Raw genomic sequence first — 21,355 nt, forward strand, 5'->3', positions numbered from 1 at the left:
TATTCCAAATAGAGTTATCAAAATATTTAAAAATTTTTGAAATGTGATATATATATATACTGTATTAATGCATTAAGTAATAAGGTATAGTGGTTATTAACTATAATGTTTTTTATTTATTTATTTATATAATGGTTTTTGAAGTAATGTTGGACATCAATGATATATTGAGCCACCTGCCAGTATAAGATAAAAAGTTGGGGATTTTTGTTTTAGCGGGTTCTGCTAAAACTAATGTGGTTTATTACCTCTAATCAGAATGAAAAGAAAGCTACGTTTCCGTTAGATGTTAATGAATATAAAGATAATAATTTTTCCATGTGATGTCATGGACCTAAGTTAGTTTTCAGTTGTATCTGGATGTGGCCAGGAAGTCAGTTTTGTGCAGCCACACTTGTGCCCATTTCCTAGATTAGATTTGCAGTAACAAGTCCATCAAGGCTTTGTCTCTTGAGCACCTACCCTTGCCGTCCACTTGCTTGGTTAAAAATGTAGTAAATGAGATGTTTTACTTACATCTAAAAGGAAAAATTAGGGAGAAGTTTTAGAATCTTGTGATGGTTAACTTTGATATTCATGTGGAGCTGGTTAACATGAAAATGTAAGGCACCTTTTTTCAATGACTAGACTGAAAATGAGCCCATTTGCTGCAAACTCCCCATTATTTTTTCGTTTTACCTCACCAGTGTTGTTTCTATCACATCTACCTCATACTTTTTTTTTTTTTACTGAATTTATAATTTATTTCTTCCCGTGCCTGAATGGGGAATATAATAATTGTGAATTTGTTCCACTTAATTTTGTTCCTTAAATCACTCAGTGCATATTTATAGGGTGCATGAAATTTAAATATGATTACGTTGTTTACATAGGAAGCAGAGAAAACGTGGCATGACAGCATATATCTTTTTTGCTAATACTCTCCCGTTAGATGGGCCTTTTTGTTGTTGAAGTAGTGGCAACTGTGAAAGTGGCTGTTAACGTGTTTTCAGTGTTAATGATTCTGTTTTTCTTAGTTTCACACAAAACTATTTCTCATTGGGGACCGGTTGCTTAGCCTCTTGCTTACTTGACCCAGATCAACTGGTCTACTTTTTATGGGTACGTCTTAAAACTTACTAATTACTTAACCATTCTGGCAGTAAAATCATTGTCAAGTTGAAGGATATTTCTAATAAGTTAAAAAATCTAGTGCAAGATTAGAATGGATGATTGGACCTCATTTATATCTGTAAAAGAATTCTTCATAGATGCTGCTCTGTGGAGGTCTCACATCCACCTGCTGGGAGCTGCTTTATTTTTCTCTCTGTAACTCTGATACAATGGCAGGTGTCCTGGTATTTTTAGTGTTCCTCATTTGTACTGTGGTGCCAGATTCTAAACATTCTTTTATTTTTCTTTGTTTTATTGATGTGTTTTCCTTGATACCTCTTCCTATATAAATAAAATTTAAATTATTATATTAGGCCCCAGGAAAACATGTTGTCCTTCCAAACAAAACAACAGCCTTCTCCTCTACTGTCCTGAACATTGGGAGAGTCATAATCAGACTTAATAGGTTTGCAGTTATTCTTATTTTTTCCGTGTTAGTATCCTTTTGCTATTGATAAGTTTTTCTTTTTGGTTTTTCTTCTCTTTTCTTTTTTTCTGAGCGTATCAGAGCTTGAAGAATGAGTTGGTTTCCACTTTGAAAAGTAAAACTTACGGCTTCCTTTGGGTGATGTTTAAGTAAATAAGGAACCACTAGGAATAGAACACGCATTCCTGGCATGGAAACAGCTGTGTTTTCTCATGACTTTTATATTAATTGTATGCTGAGAAGGTTTTTTCTTTTTTCTTTTTTTGGTGTTGATGTTGTTTTTGGCTAATGTTTTTACCTTCAATTTCTTATTTTATTTTCTCAAATCCTGTGACATTTGTGAAATTTATCCATGCAGTTTACTCATTTTTTTGTTATTTTTGGCCTGATTGTCGTCTTCCCTGACATCTATTATTCATCCATCCATGGAACGTTGAGCACTTCTTATGTCATCATATTGTACTAGGTGGTGTTGGGTGCGAAGATGCGTGAAGTAATCTAAACATCATGTGGAAAGACGGATGCTCAAGTCCCTTCTATAAAATGACCTTGCGTCTACGAATGCGGAGGACTGACTGTACGATTACTTTGCATCGTGACATGTGATATTTGATTTAACTGATTATGACAGTTCTGTTACAGTTCAGGAAAAAAATCAAATACAAGTTGCACTTAAAGGCTTGCTTTTACTTTTGTTTGATTTCTAATTGTGACTATCAAGTTAATTTTTAAATGCAAACACACCAGTTCCTCTGAATTGTATTTTTGTAAGACTGTCTATATTTCAGTGATACTGCTTTTGTCTAGTAATTTCCAAGCTGCACCTCCTTTGGCCTTTCCTCCTTTGGTTTTACCTCATTCTCTGAATTACATCAGGGTTGGCAATATTCACCTTTGATACGATTGACTTTATTATTACCTATTGACTAATTATTAACTTTAATAACCAAACATTGAATGAAAATTTTTTAAATTAAAAAAATGTTAAAGTTTTTAATATTTTATTTTGGTTGAACGAGGTTTTAAATGTAGTAGAAAGGTGTTAAATCAGTTTTAAGAGAAGTGTCAGAGTGCTTGGGACAATAGCAGCTCAGCTCTGAAGGAGGGTAGTTGTTTGATGATTAGGACTTATATTTTGTAGGTTCATTTAATTTCTTCTGTTAGCATGACAAGGAGGTGTGTCATCACTGTGAACAGAAAACACCGTGCCTTTCTTACATCTTCAGTTTCTACTTATATGTAAGGATTCTATTTAATTAATAGGGCAAACCACTGTTTTTGAAGGAGACTTAGCTTAGATCATGGTTTTGTTTGACCCTAATATAGCTGCATTGCAGTTAACACTTTGCATCAGATGAAGACTTCTGACCCACTAAGCCTGATTAGAGATGAACAGAATTGTTTTGCAGAGAGAAAAAGTATAATGAAAAGTACAATATTTTGTTCTAGTTAAATTTTTAATTTTCTTTTTATGTTTCAAATTTTAGAAATATGGAAAACTGACCACTTGTACTGGCTGCCGAACACAGTGCAGGTTTTTTGATATGACTCAGTGTATAGGTCCTAATGGGTATATGGAGCCTTATTGTTCAACTGCTTGCATGAACAGTCACAAGACAAAATATGCAAAATCACAAAGTAAGTCTCAGGTATTTGGAAAGCTAAAAAACTTCAGTAACATTAATAATTTGTTAACTACTCTTTCTCCTCTGACTTTCATTTTATGCTCACTTTTAACTGCATAATGGGTTTATTTTTATTACCACACTAAACTTTCTTAGTGCAAACTTTAATGGTTTTGATCATTTAATTTTTAAATTATTGGTGAAGTTCTGTCCATGTCTGTGTTCCTAACTAAAATTGTTTTTCCATCCAAACATTATCTAAAACTGAGATCGTTTCACGTATCTGTGTATGTTTTAAGAGATAGTATCAGAGTCTTCTTTTATGACAGTATTTTTTTAAGGTGCAAATAATCTCAGAAATTAATAAAATAATATTTACATAAAGTTTCATTAAACTATTCTCAGAGGTCAATTAAGATTTTTTTTTAAAAAAACTTTGATTATTTTATAAAAAATCAGATATGTACTTTTTCTCTCCTAGGTTTGGGAATTATTTGCCATTTTTGTAAGCGAAACTCTTTACCTCAGTATCAAGCCACAATGCCTGATGGAAAACTGTATAACTTCTGCAATTCCAATTGTGTGGCTAAATTCCAGGTTTGTTATTTACTTTGCCTAATGCTTCCAATAAAATACACAAAGAAAATTAGCGGTGTAATATACTTCATCTTTATTCAATGTGCTGATTTTTACATATTTTGTTGAGGGTCAAATTGGAGGGTGGAGATTCTGGAGTCAGAGCAGAGGTAGCTTCACCAGCCCTCTACTTAGCACAGATGCTCGAAATTGACTTCTTAATTGTTATTTATGATACAGACTTGGAAGGAAAGTAAATTTTAGCTATCAGCCTTTAAAACAAAAGGGTAAGTGGTCTAGCCAGCAAAATCGAGTTGATTCAGAGTAGCCGAGGAGGCGGCACCACAGGCAAGTCTGGAGACTGAAGGGCGAGATTTGAGCCCGGGGTAGCTGGAGGAGGGCCAGCGTCCCAGGTGGGGCTGCTCATCGCTGGGTTGCTGCTGGGTTGCTGGGCAAGCAGGCAGCTCTCCTCCTGCTGGTCTGAAGTTAGCTGCCCAGCTTCCTGGCCCCATGTTGAATGAGGTTTTTCTTGATTCATTTTCACATAGTGTCATTGAGCTCAGTGCCTGCCGTGCAGTTGTTTCTTAGCAGATGGTTTGAGTAGCATCTGACTTTTACGGGTTCTGTTTTATGTTAAGTGGATGGAGGATGTAGGTACACTTATCCTGGAGGTGACAAGCGTGCACATTTTCTTCATGTATTAGAAACTTGCTGTGGGACTGGAGATTGGACTTGTCCTGGTCGGCCTTCGTTTCATTCAAGATCAGCTTCGGGGAGACATTTTCCGTTTCGGTCAGTGTAAAGAAGAGCTCTCTGACATAGTTGTCAGAGCTGGAGTATGGATAGTCTCAGGACAGGACTGCTGTATGTGTTCAGATGTAAGCTGGTTGACCAGTGAGGTGGAGTAGTTGGGGATTCAGCATGAGTTAAGTGGTTTACCTGATATGTATGAAATTTCAGGGTAGATTGAGTTCATTCATCCAACAGTTGTACTGTGTTGCAGGCACTGTGCTCTAGTTAATTGATTTAAATTGAAAATGCGGTCTCTTAACTACCTTAAATTGAGGTAGTTTGAATTCAGCCAGGGGAATGTTGTTTTTGTTAATAGTTATACCTTGCCTGAGCTTAGGTAATTAACCACATTCAAGATTAAACTTTTCTTTTGGAAGTTGGGATGTGGCCACTGATACGTCCTGAGAGTGGTAAACATTGCTTTCGACTTGTTGGTTCTTCTCAAAATAGAAATTAAGGACTAAGGATTAATTATGGGAGAGGAGGACAGTGTCTTTGCTGTTTGTCAGATTTTTAACTTTCTTCCGTTTTGATGTTGGGTAAACTGAAATGTTAATTGAAAATGTTTTAACTACTTTTTTCATTTAATTGAAACTTGTATTGCCCATCATTTGATAAGAACATTTGTGTATGTACATTGTATATTTTAAAGAAACAATTTAGACTCTTACTTCGGAGGAATGCATCCAAGATAAGCCTGTAGGGCAGCCTCATCACTCTGTGGCTGCACGAAAGTGCAAAGTTGACAAATAGAAAAGCAGCATTTTTTCTTTATCTTAAAGCAAACCGTAGATCTTGAAGTTTTATGTCTTCCTTAGATGTTTTTCCATTTCATAGTAAGATAATAGGATAACATTTCATTTGTTTTGAAAGGATAATTAACTTTAACGGACTTCAGTTTTTTGGAAACACTAAGGGTATTGTTGCTGGGTTTTATTTTTTTAAATAATTCATTCACCTGGTAGTTACAGTCTTAAATATGCGTGTTTTCTTTCTTTTCACAAATTTTCACTGTGTTGTATGATGTTTATCGAAGTTTTAAAATGATAAAGGTTTTTTTCTCCCTCCATTGCTGCCTTGAAAAATTTTGTACTATTTCATACATTCAACAGCCTATATGTAATATGGATTAGAGAGTGAGAATTAAATATCAGCATACTCACCACTCAGGTTAGAACAGATTCCCCGCACGCGCCCCCACCCCGCCCCCCGCCCCCCGCCGGGCACGCTGCCTGGCTCCCCGACCAGGGACCGAACCCAGGCCATCAGCAGTGAAGGCGAGTCCTGATCACTGGACCACCAGGGAAGTCCCAGAACAAAACTCTTAAAGCCCACGTATGCTTATATCTTTTTCTACTCTGTAAATCGTTTTAACTCTTAAAAATGTAATAAAACTAAAATAAATTTCTGGCATCAATACCGTCTGTAAAGCTTACCCCCCCAACTTTGTTTAAAAACAAGTATAAAAAGTATAAAAAGGCTATTTTCACGGATGGACTTGGAATGAAAATGATGGCAATAATGCAGCAAATCATTAGTAAAGTGGCTACTAGAGGCGGAACTAGGAGCTAGGTTCTTTTGTGTTTACTTACGAGTTCAGAACTTGGTGAACTGACCTCACTATTTGCTTGTATTTTCTTAAAGAAGAAATCATAATTGAACTTTATGATTTTTTTTCCTTTTCCGTATTATTTTAAATAAATAGTAGTAATCATGTGGTAGAAAATGAACTTCAATTTCATAAAACGAACTTAGCATACTAGTATTTTTAAAGACAAAATTCAGAAATGTAGTTTTATACGTTGAGGAAATAAGTATTTAAGAAAGATAAGTACTATTTTCCTGGACGTCGTTGATATTTGATGGTCGTCACAAAAAAAACCTTCTAAAATCCACCTCAGACTCGGTGTGTTTTGTGCTTTGTTTTAGGCTCTCAGCATGCAGTCATCTCCCAACGGCCAGTTTGTAGCTCCAAGTGATATTCAGTTGAAGTGCAACTATTGCAAAAATTCCTTTTGTTCAAAGCCAGAAATCCTGGAATGGGAGGCAAGTCCTATTTTGTTAATGTATGTTGTCTAGTGCTAAAATGAAAGTCTGGTATAGTAACTATGACATTTCCATTTGAGAACCTATTTCTTAGTTTTTCCGATTTTGTGATGATTGGATTATTTGCTTTTTTTATGTGGGAGTAGCACCAAGAAAGGATCTGGTTTTTTTTAGGTCAAACAGAAAATTATTGAAGTCATATCCACAATATATTATGTTCATAGTAGTGCACAGAACGTCATTTTAGCCACATACCTGGGGTGTCTTTTGTTTGTGCAGTGTTGTTCCCATCTCCTTCCCCACCCCCCACCTTTATAAGTATTGTCTGTTAACTGTAGTATCTTACATTGCCTTATGTTTACCATGTTGTCATTTAAAGTTTTATAATTGTGTTTTAATAAAGGAATCCTAATATAAATTTTATTCTCCCTTTCTCATCACTCTTTCCTTCACCAGTTTATTAATTTACTTTGCCACGTCTTTTTGCCATAGCAGAAACTCTGAGCATTAATGTTTGGTTCAGTAAGCGGGCAGTAATGAATGGGTGGATGGATGGGGGTGGGAGGAGGACGGGGCAGGGTGGCCCTGGCTGGATGCTGCTGCTCGAGCAGTGTTCACCTTCGGCTGTTCTTTCTTTCCATGTTTTCAAGGGCATGGAGTGTGTAATAAATGGTGTGCAAGATGTAGTGCTAACAACAGCTGCCCTTGAGCCAAACTTAATAGTGGCTCTTGGCAAATCCCTCAGTATCTGAGTCTTAGGCAGAAGGTGATCCCCAGAACTGGACTACATGATTTCTAGAGTACTTCGGAAATCTGAAATTTTATTATTTAGTCCCTAGAAAATTTTTTAGTTTTGTAATTGTGTTTGGTGCTGTCTCAAGAGCATTTAAACCAGTCATTCTTTGAGACTGTTGTCAGCACCCAGTGATGAGTTTTAGAGACTGTTACCGTCTTTAAATCACAGCAGGAAGGATGTTGAAGGCCCTGAAAAAAACAGAAACAAAGTTAAATCATTTACCTACTTAATGTTATAATCCTTAGCGATACATTTCCTATAGGCCACAGACATCCAGTTTAACTAATTCACTGCTGCATTTAGACATAGCTCCACAAAATTCAATACCATTAACTACTCTAAAATTACTCAGTGAAAGAATAAAAGTATAAGTATCACTAAGACAAGATGGCAGTCTGGTGTTGCTAACAGAACTGGAGAAATGGGAAAAGAAAAGCTGCCGCCCTTTCCTGGTCGGCTGGATATTTGAGAAGTAGCTCTGGCTCTTGTGGATTTGGGGCCAGGAGAAATAACTAAATAATTACTAAACTTGCTCTATTCAAGGGAACCAACTCAGTCTCACACTTGGCCGCACACTGTGTGATGACCCCCAGTGGAATACTTTACCCATAGTAGGTCTGTCACTATTAAGCTGTGGTAGGAATGCGATCGAGTCTGCTTGACTGTACTCAACAAAGAATATTTCTTTTTTTTTTTTAAGAATATTTCTTTTTGAGTGAAAATGGTATGATTGTTATAGTTCTTATCTTTTTGTAGCTTATCCATGTTGTATCTTCCATTGTTTTCTTCCCATTTCTCCAGTTCTGTTAGCAACACCAGACTGCCATCTTGTCTTAGTGATACTTATACTTTTCTTCTTTCACTGAGTAATTTTAAGGTAGTTAATGGTATTGAATTTTGTGGAGCTGTGTCTAAATGCAGCAGTGAATTAGTTAAACTGGGTGTCTGTGGCCTATAGGAAATGTGTCACTAGGGATTATAACATTAAGTAGGTAAATGATTTAACTTTGTTTCTGTAAAAGTGGCTTGTGTATTTCTCACCCTTGTTCTTGAGGTGGATGTCATATACTTACCAAGGTTCCCATTGTGCATGTAGAACAAAGTGCATCAGTTCTGCAGCAAAACTTGTTCAGATGACTATAAGAAGCTGCACTGCATAGTTACGTATTGTGAATACTGCCAAGAGGAGAAGACTCTTCATGAAACAGTGAATTTCTCTGGAGTTAAGAGACCTTTCTGTAGTGAAGGCAAGTGCATATACAGTGTTGTTCATAACTTTCTTTAATATTTAATGTTAATTTTTTGCCAAAATATGTAACTACATATGTTCAGAGTAGTGGTACAGTTTTAGTATAGCTGAAAAAAAAATTGAGTTAGCTTTTCTACTGTTACTTTATATATATTTATAGACCTCTGGGCCCCAGGGTGTTTTATCTCTAAGAATTTGGTAACATGTTTTTCCATTACAAGGAAGTTTTGAGAATAAACTAAAAGCATTATCATACCACGTTATTTCTAAACAGACAGATTGTGATCTGAAAGTTGATTTTCCAAGTGGATTAGAATTATTTTCCATTGGCTTAATTCCCTGCCTGTTTACTGCCTAGTCTACAAAGGTATTCAATATACCAGAAGGAACATCACACGAGGCATTACTACAGGCAGAAAAGACTTTTAGGTTTTCAATTTGGGATGCCAGGGAGACACTGGCTTTTGTAATAGTACATTCAGGAATTCTCTTTCCTCTCACTTATACTTTTTGCTGCTTTGGTGCCAGGCGGCAGATTAGAAAAATGAAGTTTGTTTCTCATTCTGGTTCTCCAGAGATAGGAGCCAGGATTGTAGCTAAGGGTTTTGGGCTTTTTCTATTTTTACTTTTCCCCAAATGTCCTATTCTGCTCTGCGGCTCTCACTGTCTGTTCTTTCTTTGGCCCCAGGCACTGGACTCCCAGCTTTCCTACCTGCTGTCCTCTTCAATTATTTTCCAGTTTTTTTTTTTTCCCCTTCTTCCTGGATCCACTTTTTCTATCGATTTCTACCGCTAGCTAGAGGCAAGAAAAAGGTTGGAAAATCCTAAAAGCAGTAGGGAATGGCAGCGATATCAAAAGATTATTAGTCCATTCAACAAGTGCCTCCGTTTCTACATTAAGCATTTCACACTTGAGGTCATGTCTGCAAGAGGGTACTGCTGTATCACAGCAGGCATTCCTATTCATGTAGGCTCAGTCCCCCAGATGAAAAGTAACCACGTTTACTGTTAAGATTGCAGCTATAATGAAAAGTGACATAATGTTGCATTAAAGACATTGATTCTGGATTTAATTTAGCTCTTTTACCTGAACTTTCGTGCCGCGATTCACAAAGCAGAGTGCCTTAGTGCTGAGGGCTAGCGCACATAGCATTTGGATTATGTGGGTCTTACTAAAGTGAAAGACAAGTTGCAACAAAAAGATAGTTGACATTAAAGAACATCATTTTCAGTTGGAAGGACTTTCTGGGCAATAAAAGGTTAAAAAGGACGTCTATTTTTTTCCTGTTTAATAATATATTTTGTGCTTTCTCTAACTGCACCTAGTTCTCTGCTGGAACCTGTCAGAAATAACAAAACATGTAATACCTGGTACTACCATCAAAACCTAGTTAGAAAGATAAAGCTAATAAAGGTAAAATATTAAACATGTTTTAAGATATAGTTCAGAGTAACAGAAAAGAAGCCATAAGGACAGTTCATAAGTAATTGCCAAGTAAATTACATAGGAAACAGTTGCAGTCCCTATTAAAGGATGGGTAGTATTTTGGTAGATACAAAAGTGGAAGCAACACCAGAGTGGAAGGTCATTCTTAAGTGCACAGCATGAGTAGACATATGAAGATTATTTAATACTTTATAGAGATGTCATAGGGAATAAATAAAATTTAAATGTAAGGACCGTTAAAATAATGCATTTATATAGTTGGTAAAGGAAGTGTTTTGATTAAAGAATAGAATAACAACATGCTGTTTTTGGACAAGTCATTAAACCAGTTTTACTTCCCTGAAGGTCCTTTAGGGTGACAGAGATGGGTAAGGCTAGAGAATTGAGCTAAAATGACTGCTTAGCTGAATGTATCTTTAAGTTTGCTCATTGCCTCTCAACAGTCTCCACTTTTCATTTCTCTAAAATGCCCATTTGTGGTGTGTTTATGATACTTAAGCAGGATTATATTGGATTATATTTACACAGAGCAGGTACAACAGTTTTGAAGTGTTACTAGACTTGAAAGTCTTAGAACATGAACTATTTGAACCCACACCATATCTAATATAATATCCCATGTTCTGTTTCAGTTCTCACAGGCTGGTGTTGATCACAGTAGATTTCACAGTTTTGATCAGGAGAGAAAGAGGACTGTATATGTGAATTTATAAACACTTTCTAAAGCCAGTGCTCTGTTTGACCTGTAAACTCTTTCTTACCTCAGAAATGAGTTTTTGTTTTAATAATGAAGCCTTATATTTCTCAGGCTGCAAACTGTTGTACAAACAGGATTTTGCAAGGCGTTTAGGATTGAGGTGTGTGACTTGCAACTACTGCTCTCAGCTGTGTAAGAAGGGTGCGACGAAGGAGCTGGACGGCGTGGTGAGGGACTTCTGCAGCGAGGACTGCTGCCGGCGGTTCCAGGACTGGTACTACAAGGCAAGTACCGCCGGCCCCGTGGGCCCGCAAACTGGGATGTATCTGTATTTTCAGCAGTGTAGTTCAACAAAATGGATTATTTATCTAAAATTTATCTTACTGAATAGAAATGTTTTTGATGAGTACTTCATCAATTATGAACATTGGCAGGTAATTGTTTTAGATACTTAGGATGTGTTTTTGTTTATTTTTTTCCCCTAAGTCCATAGTTTATAACAGGGTTCAATCTTTTTTTTCTTTTACACATCAATTATTTATTTATTTATCTATTTGGCTGCGTTGGGTCATTGTTGCTGTACGTGGGCTTTCTCTATTTGCAGCGAGCAGGGGCTACTCTTTGTCACGGTGCACAGGCTTCTCATTGCGGTGGCTTCTCTTGTTGCGGAGCATGGGCTCTAGGCGTGCGGGCTTCAGTAGTTGTGGCACGTGGGCTCAGTAGCTGTGGTGCACGGGCTTAGTTGCTCCATGGCATGTGGGATCTTCCTGGACCAGGGCTCAAACCCGTGTCTCCTGCATTGGCAGGCAGATTCCCAACTACCGCGCCACCAGGGAAGTCCCCAAACATCTTTTTTTTTTTTTTTCCCCCAAACATCTTTTTAAATAAAGAGAGGAGCAAGATACTTTCCAAGTTGTTATAGGCTAAGATTTTGCTGCACTTTTAAAGTTACTTCACTATTTTACTGTTATTTCTGACTACTTTAAGCCCTTGAATTAAGGTTCACATTTTAGAAACACACAGCACAAATACTAACACACTGGAGGCTGCGTCCCTTTCCGTCTGAAGCAGCACCTTGTTACAGACAGATGAGAAGTCACTCAGGAAATGTTACTTTGATGGCTCTAAGCGCTCAGTTTCAGTTTAGCACACAAATATACCTTTTCCTCCACTGTTGAGGAGGTTTTATTCTTAGAAACTGGTTTTGGATGCAGGTATTTAGTGGACACAGATGTGGAAACTCCGCTTTGTTCTTACTGTCACCCTTTTCACCATTTGCTTTGCTGTTTGAGACAGAGGTTGTTACCGTGTGATACTGAGGAACCGCTGTCATTAGTTTATCATACAGATTTCTGTCCAGTCGTATAACTGTGAACTCAAAACTTCAGTTCTTCCAAATAGTCTTTCTTGGAGGATATTGTTTTTTGTTCACAGCATGTGGGCTGTATTTCTCTGTTTGGCTTCTTTCTTTGATTCTTCCTGTTCTCTTTTATATTACTTATAATTAAAAGAGAGAAATCTTTTGGTTTCCTCTTTTTTCTTTTTTGGGAAGCAAAGAAGTGTTCTTTGGCAAAAGACCAAATTATTCTAATGTTGCCATTTGTTCCAGTTTCCTATTTAAAGGGTAATTGTAGCTAATGTTTTTATAAGTTCAATGATGAAATTTCAATGAGGCAGTGCATTTCAGAAAGTTCGTTAAATAACTAGTGACAATTATCTGTTTATGTTTAATGTCAGTATTCTATACATGTAACATTTTTATTATTCCTTGTCTTACTTTAAACCCCACAGATCTTTGTGTAATATATACAATAGCATTATTACAAGCTATACTAATCTGAGGAGTAAAGACACATGATAGGAATTTGTAAAGCAAGCAACAGTGATGATTTTTAATGTAATCAATAGGATTACAACCTTCAAAATGAGGAAATAGTTGCCCCTCCTAATTAATTGGGCCCTGTGTGGAGGCAGCCAGTGCTGAGTCAGAGAATCCCTGTGTTCTGTGCTTTCTGCTTGAGTAGTGTCTTTTCTGACATTTCTCATGAGTCCCCTTATCCACTGCTACCATTACATGGTCATCTTGAAAATGTGTTAAATTGAGTCCCAACCAAATTATGATTTTTTTCCTGACCTTCTTTCCCCTTCCACTTTTTAAATTTAAGAACTCAGAATTTTAGATTTTAGTTCATTAGAAAATGTGACCCATAATCTATAAAAAGTGCCTCATCAAGGAATGTTTACGAGAGCAGCCAGCCCAGCTGATGCCGCCACAGAGGAGCACACGCTGTATTTACCTAGAGTCTCGAGAGCTTTACATTTTTGTTTGTTTAAATTTAAGTATTTGATATTATATTTTTAAAATTAAAAATATTTACACCTATGTTTGTTTAATTTGACAAGACATTTTGAATAATCTGTGTTTTCAGGCCTATAAAATGGTTTGCTTTTGGATTTAAAATAGAGGTTAAATACTGTCTCTTCAAAATTAGAATACAAAAGCCATTGAAATCATGCAACCAAAAAACGCTGAGAATAAAATTAATGTTTTTTTCTTCTCCCAGATAACTCTTTCGAAGGAAGTAGGTTTTACTTTTCCTCAAAGTTAATGTTTCCAGGCATAATGTGAAACCAGGTGGGAGGATAGTTCTTTTCATTTCTATAAGTTTAAATTTTTTGGAGAAAAAGGATTTAGTATTGTAATACAATAAAAGCTACATGTTTGACATACAGTGAAGATAATTCAGAAGTCCCACTGTTTCCCAAGAATACTTTCATAGTACTTCTTAATAGAACTAATAAGCTTTTCTTAAACTTTCTTCAAATTACAGTTTTTTAATACAGGCTTTTTTAAAAAAAATTATTTTTGGCTGCGTTGGGTCTTCATTGCTGCGCGCAGGCTTTCTCTAGGTGCGGCGAGCAGGGGCTACTCTTCGTTGCAGTGCGTGCGGGTTTCTCATTGCAGTGGCTTCTCTTGTTGTGGAGCATGGACTCTAGGCGCACGGGCTTCAGTAGTTGTGGCACGTGGGCTCAGTAGTTGTGGCACGTGGGCTCAGTAGTTGTGGCTCACGGACTCTAGAGCGCAGGCTCAGCAGTTGGGGTACATGGGCTTAGCTGCTCCGTGGCATGTGGGATCTTCCCGGACCAGGGCTCGAACCCGTGTCCCCTGCATTGGCAGGCAGACTCTTAACCACTGCACCACCAGAGAAGCCCTAATATAGGCTTCGATTTGCCTTAAAAACCAGTAGTGAAGGGTGACAGTGTTAAATTCTTCAGTGCAAATGCCCCAGCAGTCGAACAGCATGACTGGGCTGTAATCAAATTAATACTTACATTTTAATAAGCCTTATTCATAAAAGGATACCTGAATGGAAAATATTTTGGGGCTTCTGTGTTTTTCTTTTTTGTCTATAAACTGCCAGAAATATTGATTTTAGAAAATCATTCATTGTTTTTGACATTAAGTTTCTAAAGGAAATACCTAATATTCTCGCTTTAAATGTACCTTTGGGTAACAGAAGAATTCTTATCACTCGAATGCTTTGCATAGTATCCAGTGCCCAATCTTTTATTACTGCATTCTTTTTTTAAATAAATGACTATAAAATCCCCTGTTTCATTTTGTTCGTGGTTCCCCCTTGCAAAATTAGGTCTGATTGGGGAAGTGGGCAACAAGAGGGTGGAAGGTTACAAGGATGTGTATACATCAACCCAGACTGTCCAAGACAGGTAAGGGGCTGTGTCAGTGTAGGTCCAATGACCTTCCTCAGTTACTGCAGAGGAGGCTCCTGGATTAGCTGAGCAGTTGGATTAAGGTTTTTGAGTTGAGTTTCGTTAGTACCTGCCTATTATTTAGATTGTTTGAATCAGTAACTTTTTCTTTTTTCCTCCTCAAAATAATACACAACCCTTGATTTTTCACAGTGACAGGAAAACCACAAAGTGTTTGTTAAACCAGAAACATGTGTTCTTACGCTGTAGGAATGTTAAGCTTTCCTAAGAGTCCCGTCTCGTGAGTAGGAGGTAGTGGTGTTGGTGTCGGTAACAAATGATGGGCATTAATGAGATTTTCCATTTAGCATGGTTCCAGACATTTTACCAGGAGTTTGTATGAGTGGCTGCAAAAGGAGAAAACAAGCCAAAAAACAAGAGGTTTACAACCTCTAAAATTTTGATTATGGTATTAAGCTTGAATTAGTATTGAGTTCTATTATTATCCTTTTTCCTGAAAAAATACATACATATTTTGTTGCCATTTGTAAATTAGCACTAATCTTGCTCCTTTTTTTTTTTTTTAATTGAAATCGTCTAAATTTGTTTTGAACTTCCTGGAAGAAAGGAGCTTAAAGTGTTGTTAGGACAGAATTCCAAATGTCTATATAAAATAATGAAGCGATTTTATTGTTCAGATTCTTTGGGTCGAATGTGCTTGGTTGTAGGCTCTAGGCCTATTAAATTATTGTGTAAGTGGAAATATTACCATATACAAAGAGTCAGCACAGTACTTTTTATACAAATACAAATTGTATACAAATTGATTTGGGTTTTAGATGTTACACTGAGAACTTTCTTGCAGCATTTTACATGTTAGGATTTTTATTTCTAGTTATTCATATTAACTCATTTGTTTTTCCATTGTCTTTGTAACTTGGTGCACTAAATAAAGCTTTGGTTTTGACTTGGACTGTCTGCTTTGAATCCTACCTCTGCACTTTGGTATTTGGCCCTAAGAAGTCACTTACTGTATTGGGACTTGAGCTTCCCCGCCCTGTTGTGAGGCTTGTGGAATGGAGAGGGCAGCCTGGCCTTTGTTTTCAGGTTCTCATCTTCACTTTTGCTGTGTTCTTGACTGTTTAGACTCAGTTTCTCCTGTGGTGCTTTGGCTTTTCTTCGAGTATAAAGTATAAAAAGGAAAAAATCCCGGAAACCTGGAGCACTTCAATGATTATTTTAAAGAACAGTCTTTGCTGGTGAGAGTTTTATATAGGGACTTCTTTTTACTATTGAGTAAACTAGGACCTGGTTGATAGTGAGTGCTAATGTTACTGAGATTACTATGTTATATTACCAGCAGTATAACATTTAAGCTCACAAGTTTTTGGACAAGAGATGCGATATTGGCATCACTTAATAGTCATAATTTATACTGCAAATCTTCTTCATTGGTTTAAAATTTATTTGGCAGGAGAAATCCCTGACCTGGAGAAATAAAGAGCCTGTGTTCTAACCCTGGGTGGGTATGTCTGTTACATAAGACCTGTTTACCCACACAGCCCTTTGTTCATGTGCCAGCCAGGAATTTGTTGTAGTGTTGATTCATGGGACTCCTGTGGAGACATAAAGTGAGTGGTTTCGGGCTTCCCGGGTGGCGCAGTGGTTGAGAGTCTGCCTGCTGATGCATGGGACACGGGTTCGTGCCCCGGTCCGGGAGGATCCCATATGCCGCGGAGCGGCTGGGCCCATGAGCCATGGCCGCTGAGCCTGCGCGTCTGGAGCCTGTGCTCCACAACGGGAGAGGCCACAGCAGTGAGGGGCCCGCGTACTGCAAAAAAAATAATAATAATAAAAAAAAATAAAGTGAGTGGTTTCCAAACCCGCAGTATAAAAGTCTAGGTGATTAGAGCAGTGAGGGAAAGCTACAGCTGTGACTGTTACCAGCTATCAAGTACTTAATATTTACTGCTTTGTCAAAACTTCTAAGTTGGTGGCTAAACTAAAGGGCAATTTTAAAAATTGCAGTAATTTATTTCTACTGTAAGTAGATTGAAAACTTAATTATGGGGCTTCCCTGGTGGCGCAGTGGTTGAGAGTCCGCCTGCCGATGCAGGGGACACGGGTTCGTGCCCCAGTCTGGGAAGATCCCACATGCCGCGGAGCGGCTGGGACCGTGAGCCATGGCCGCTGAGCCTGCACGTACAGAGCCTGTGCTCCGCAACGGGAGAGGCCACAACAGTGAGAGGCCTGCATACCTCAAAAAAAAAAAAACCCAAAACTTAATTATGAAAGGTACTATATTTGAAATTGATTGTTATACCTTTTGGCCTACTCGTTGATCAAGATGTTAAGAATTAGTGAAAATGGGCAAAATCTAGGTAAAATGGAATCTCTCAAAAATCTGTCCCTAGATTAATTGATTCACCATCATAAAGTATAACTTTTTATGTATGAATTTTAGTTGGTTTTATTTTGCATATTAAGTTGTAGACTAGTTAGGGCTGATTGTTTTTCTAGGTGTAGTTCACATTTGTGATCTTAAAATATAATTGTTTTTTAATTAATTAAATACCGAGTGTTCTAAGACATGAACTTGAAGTTCTTGTCATTAAAACAGTATTGGGGCTTCCCTGGTGGTGCGGTGGTTAAGAATCCGCCTGCCAGGGCGCAGGGGACACGGGTTCGAGCCCTGGTCCGGGAAGATCCCACATGCCGCGGAGCAACTAAGCCCATGTGCCGCAACTGCTGGAGCCTGCGCTCTAGAGCCTGTGAGCCACAGCTGCTGAAGCCCATGCACCTAGAGCCCGTGCTCCGCAAGAAGAGAAGCCACCGCAACTAGAGAAAGCCCCTGTGCAACAACAAAGACCCAGTGCAGCGAAAAATAAATTAAAAAAATAACCAGTATTAATGCCCTTCAAATTTATTATATTAAACTACTGAAACAAAACATTTCAAATTAACATCCATGATTTTCTCAGCATAAGAGCTGGTTTCAAAATTATTCTGGTCTGTACAGTTGTATAAATGGGTCCATTATGAGCTCAGTTTAACCTGGGAAATCTGTTCATTAATCAGAGATTTTCAGTGTAGTATAATTGTGGGAGACTTCGACCAGCATATCATTATGGCTCTCAAAATTATTTTGTAATATTAAAATGCATTGTACCGTGACTTCCCTGGTGGTCCAATGGTTAAGACTTTGCCTTCCAATCCAGGGGGTATGGGTTCGATCCCTGGTCAGGGAACTGAGATCCCACATACCTTGGGCCAAAAAACCAAAACATAAAACAGAAGCAGTATTGTAACAAATTTAATAAATACTTTAAAAATGGTCCATATCAAAAAAAAATCTTAAAAAAACGTTGTACCAATTTGGTCTGCTACCACTGTTCAATTTTTTTGGTTATAGCCTATCTTTGTAATGCTGGTCTTTGACTTCTGGTAAGTATAGAAAGGGATTTTGACAATTAGGTAAATTGCTACTTTTTAAACTTCTGTGGATTTTACTGTATGTTTATGATACAATTTTATTTTTTCTTTATCTGACATTGTTTTATCACATTTGACAACAGTCATTGAAATGTCTAGAAATCTTGTAAAATACATGTCGGACTTTTTAAACCTTGTCGTGGGAGATGTCTGACACCTTCCTTTTGTCGTCAAGGCTGCAAGGTGTGACTGCTGTAAATCTCAAGGCACCCTGAGGGAGAGGGTGCAGTGGCGAGGGGAGATGAAACATTTCTGCGACCAGCACTGCTTGTTGCGTTTCTACTGTCAGCAGAACGAGCCCAACATGACAACCCAGAAAGGACCTGAAAACTTACATTATGGTATGTGATCGTTTAGGTTAGTAACTTGAAAAACCTGTAAAGCAGTTTTTAGTTTCAGAGATCTGGATTCAAGGTAATGATAATAAGCAGTTAATTTCAGAGATAGTTTAATAGCAACTTCCGTAGTTTCCCTGGGTGGAAGTGCCTTCAGTGATGTTTCTGTAGATGTACTGCTTTTTATTTTATTCTCTTAAAAATGTAATGCTAGTTGAAAAAAATAGAGTCTACTTGGGGGTAGAGAGCAGCTAAACAGAATTATAACAAAAATTGTAAAAAAGTTGATCTGCCTATCATGTGTCACTTGCAATTTTAAATGAAAACTATTTTTAGCAAATTGTATGTGCTGGGGGTAGGTAGGAGAAACAAAGAAAACCCTTTAGACTTAATTAATAATTGAGTTAAATCTAAGAACATAGTATTGCTCCCAAAGCAGTGTATACTTTCTGAGGGGACAAAATGGGGAGAGAGTTAATTCCACTACTTATCTCTGTATTTCAGCTCTCAGATCTCATATTCTTTATTTGAAAGAACTTAAAATATATTTTCTTCAGTAACTATTTTAAAAATCAGTAAAAATTAATGAGAGATATGGATTTAGAAAATCCTGAAGAAAGTGATATTTGTCTTATTTTAAATTTGTTTGTTTTTAGATCAGGGTTGTCAGACGTCCCGAACCAAAATGACAGTAAGTATTGCTTAATAGGTAAAGTGCTAAATACTGACTTTCATCATGTGGGGAGAAAAAGTAATTAGTCCATTTTAATCTGATTGTAATAATAAAAGATTTTTTTACTTTCCTCTGTTGAGACAGTTGAAGCATTCATATTGTGCTAAGTTACCCGATATAAAAACAGGTCCTTTTCTACCTGCTAAGGAATATAAAGGTGAATTAATTGTGGCCTTTACCCACATTGGGCGAGATAGACATATAAATATTTGCGTTGAAGCGCTCATCCCAGCTGCATCTTTAGGGCAGTAGCAATGGTGCATTTGAAATGGTTGAGTGTATGCGGTCCTGGCAGCTGTGACAAAACTTCTGAACAGCTGAGTAGAAGGTTGCCAGTAGACGATGAAAAGTCGGAGGAATAATAATGTCCAGAGGCGTGCATGTTTGGCCAAACTGTTCACTGGGGCCGAACCTGGAGGGAACTGAGGGGGATCCTGGGAAGCGGGAGGCAGGCCGGGCTAGGCGGATGCCCCTCAGACAGGTCTGGAGATCTGTCCTAGGGGCAAGGCCCTGGTAGTTGTAAACTTGAGGAGTTCTTCCATATGCTTTCTCCTGGGTTTTTTTCTGTTTTCTTTTTTCTTTTTCTGTAGTGTTTTTCTTTCTCTTAGTGTAATACATCAGATTCTGCTTTTACATTAGCATTTCAAGGCTCTTGTGGGCTGAAAGTGGCCGTTTCTGTATAAAAGGAGCCTTGCACTGAACAGTGGGCCGGCCCTCTTGTGCCCGCCTGCAGGAGCCACCCTGATCCAGGGGCTTCTGTGGGAGCCATTTACCAGCATCATGGTGAGCCTCTGCTCGTGTGTTCCTGGGCAGAAGGAGTTAACCAGCTCTGGCTACAGATTGGAATTACCTGGGGAGTTTTCAAAACCTTTCGAATACCTAGGCTCCAACTCAGAACTTCTGTAGTTTTGAAAAGTTCTTTAGGTGATTTTAACATGTAACCACAGTTTAGGATCTCTGATGTAGATGAAAGATTGGTGTTTTTATATTATTCCATTCAGTGTTTGTTTTTGGCGGGATCTTAGTTCCCCCACGCAGGGATCAAATGGAATGGAAGTGCCGAGTCCTAACCACTGTACTACCAGGGAATTCCCAGTTTTTGGTTTTGATGTTAATAGTTAGAATCCTAGACAAGTTAAGAGTGCTTTTTTGTTTGCTTTCCTCCCCTATCTGTTCTGCCCTTGTGGTAATATATTTTTAAGTCAGATAATTCAGGAGCATTCAGCTGAATTGTCAGATTCTAACCAGGCACTTGATCCTTACTGAGGAGTGTACAGATGATCACTCCCTGTTTGGCATCTGCATGCAGCCATAAGGCAACTCCCAACCTTGTTTCAAAGCTTTGACCAAGGCTTCAAGACACCCTTCCGCCCGCACAGAAGCAGGTACTCTTCTCCTGCAGCAGCACTGAGGCCACCTCATGGGACGGATGGAAGGATGGGCCTTTGCAGCCATCACCTCCTGTCACGTAGAGCCCCTCCCACCTTGTCCTTGGATGAGAGCTCAGCTGTAGAGTTTGGGGCAAGTCACTTTACGGTTCTTTGTGTGACTTTCCCCTTATCTGTAATGTGGGCATGGAGACAGAACCTCGTCGGGGTCGTCACCAAGAGCGCTAACCCATGGGGCAGGGTGTGTGGTGTTGGGAGACATAGGGCCTGCATCGGGGAAGCCACTTGAACCCTGACTTTAGAACTCTTCTCTGTCACCTCCACTGGGCTGTACAGCTTCTGAGCCTCAGTTTCCTCATCTGTAAAATGGGAGTGAGAAAACACCTGCTACCCCTTGTGCTGAGAGGGTTAAAGAATTCATTTCATCAGGTGTGTGACTTTGGTGCTTTGCATAGTGTCCTAGTCCGTTTGAGCTACTATATATTGTATAACAGGATGCCATAAGTGAGGCAGCTTACAAACAACAGAAGGTATTTCTCGGAGTTCTGGAGGCTGGAAGTCTGAGATCATGGCTCCAGCAGACCTGGTGTCTATTGAGGGCCTGCTTCCTGGTTCCCAGACGGCCGTCTTGTCGCATGTCCTCACGTGGGGGAGGGGTTTTTGGGGGTCTCTTCTATGAGGGGCACTGATCCCATTCACAAGGGCTCTGCTCTCATGACCGAATCACCACCTAAGGGTCACACCTTCACAAGACATCCCCTTGGGGATTAGATCTGAGTGTGAATTTTAGGGGGACATAGACATTGTCTATAGCTTATAGTCCCTGGCCATATAGCAAATACTCAAGAGGTGTGGTGGCTTTCGTCATTATAATTTTCATTATTTGTGG

General features: G+C 38.4%; 1 protein-coding gene across 13 annotated transcripts in view; it reads left to right on the forward strand.

The window, feature by feature from the left end:
- The window catches only part of ZMYM2 (zinc finger MYM-type containing 2), an 89,078-nt gene that overhangs the window by 49,344 nt on the left and 18,379 nt on the right, over window positions 1-21,355 (forward strand). For all 13 annotated transcript variants that reach the window (XM_073794910.1, XM_073794911.1, XM_073794903.1 and 10 more), the window contains 7 exons: window positions 3,067-3,217; window positions 3,686-3,801; window positions 6,502-6,618; window positions 8,511-8,661; window positions 10,919-11,091; window positions 18,186-18,351; window positions 19,002-19,036. In XM_073794910.1, the coding sequence (XP_073651011.1) occupies window positions 3,067-3,217; window positions 3,686-3,801; window positions 6,502-6,618; window positions 8,511-8,661; window positions 10,919-11,091; window positions 18,186-18,351; window positions 19,002-19,036 (909 nt within the window). The remainder of the gene's footprint in view (window positions 1-3,066; window positions 3,218-3,685; window positions 3,802-6,501; window positions 6,619-8,510; window positions 8,662-10,918; window positions 11,092-18,185; window positions 18,352-19,001; window positions 19,037-21,355) is intronic.

This window comes from Tursiops truncatus, chromosome 18 (assembly GCF_011762595.2).
Source record: "Tursiops truncatus isolate mTurTru1 chromosome 18, mTurTru1.mat.Y, whole genome shotgun sequence".
In the NCBI taxonomy this organism is placed as follows: domain Eukaryota; kingdom Metazoa; phylum Chordata; class Mammalia; order Artiodactyla; family Delphinidae; genus Tursiops; species Tursiops truncatus.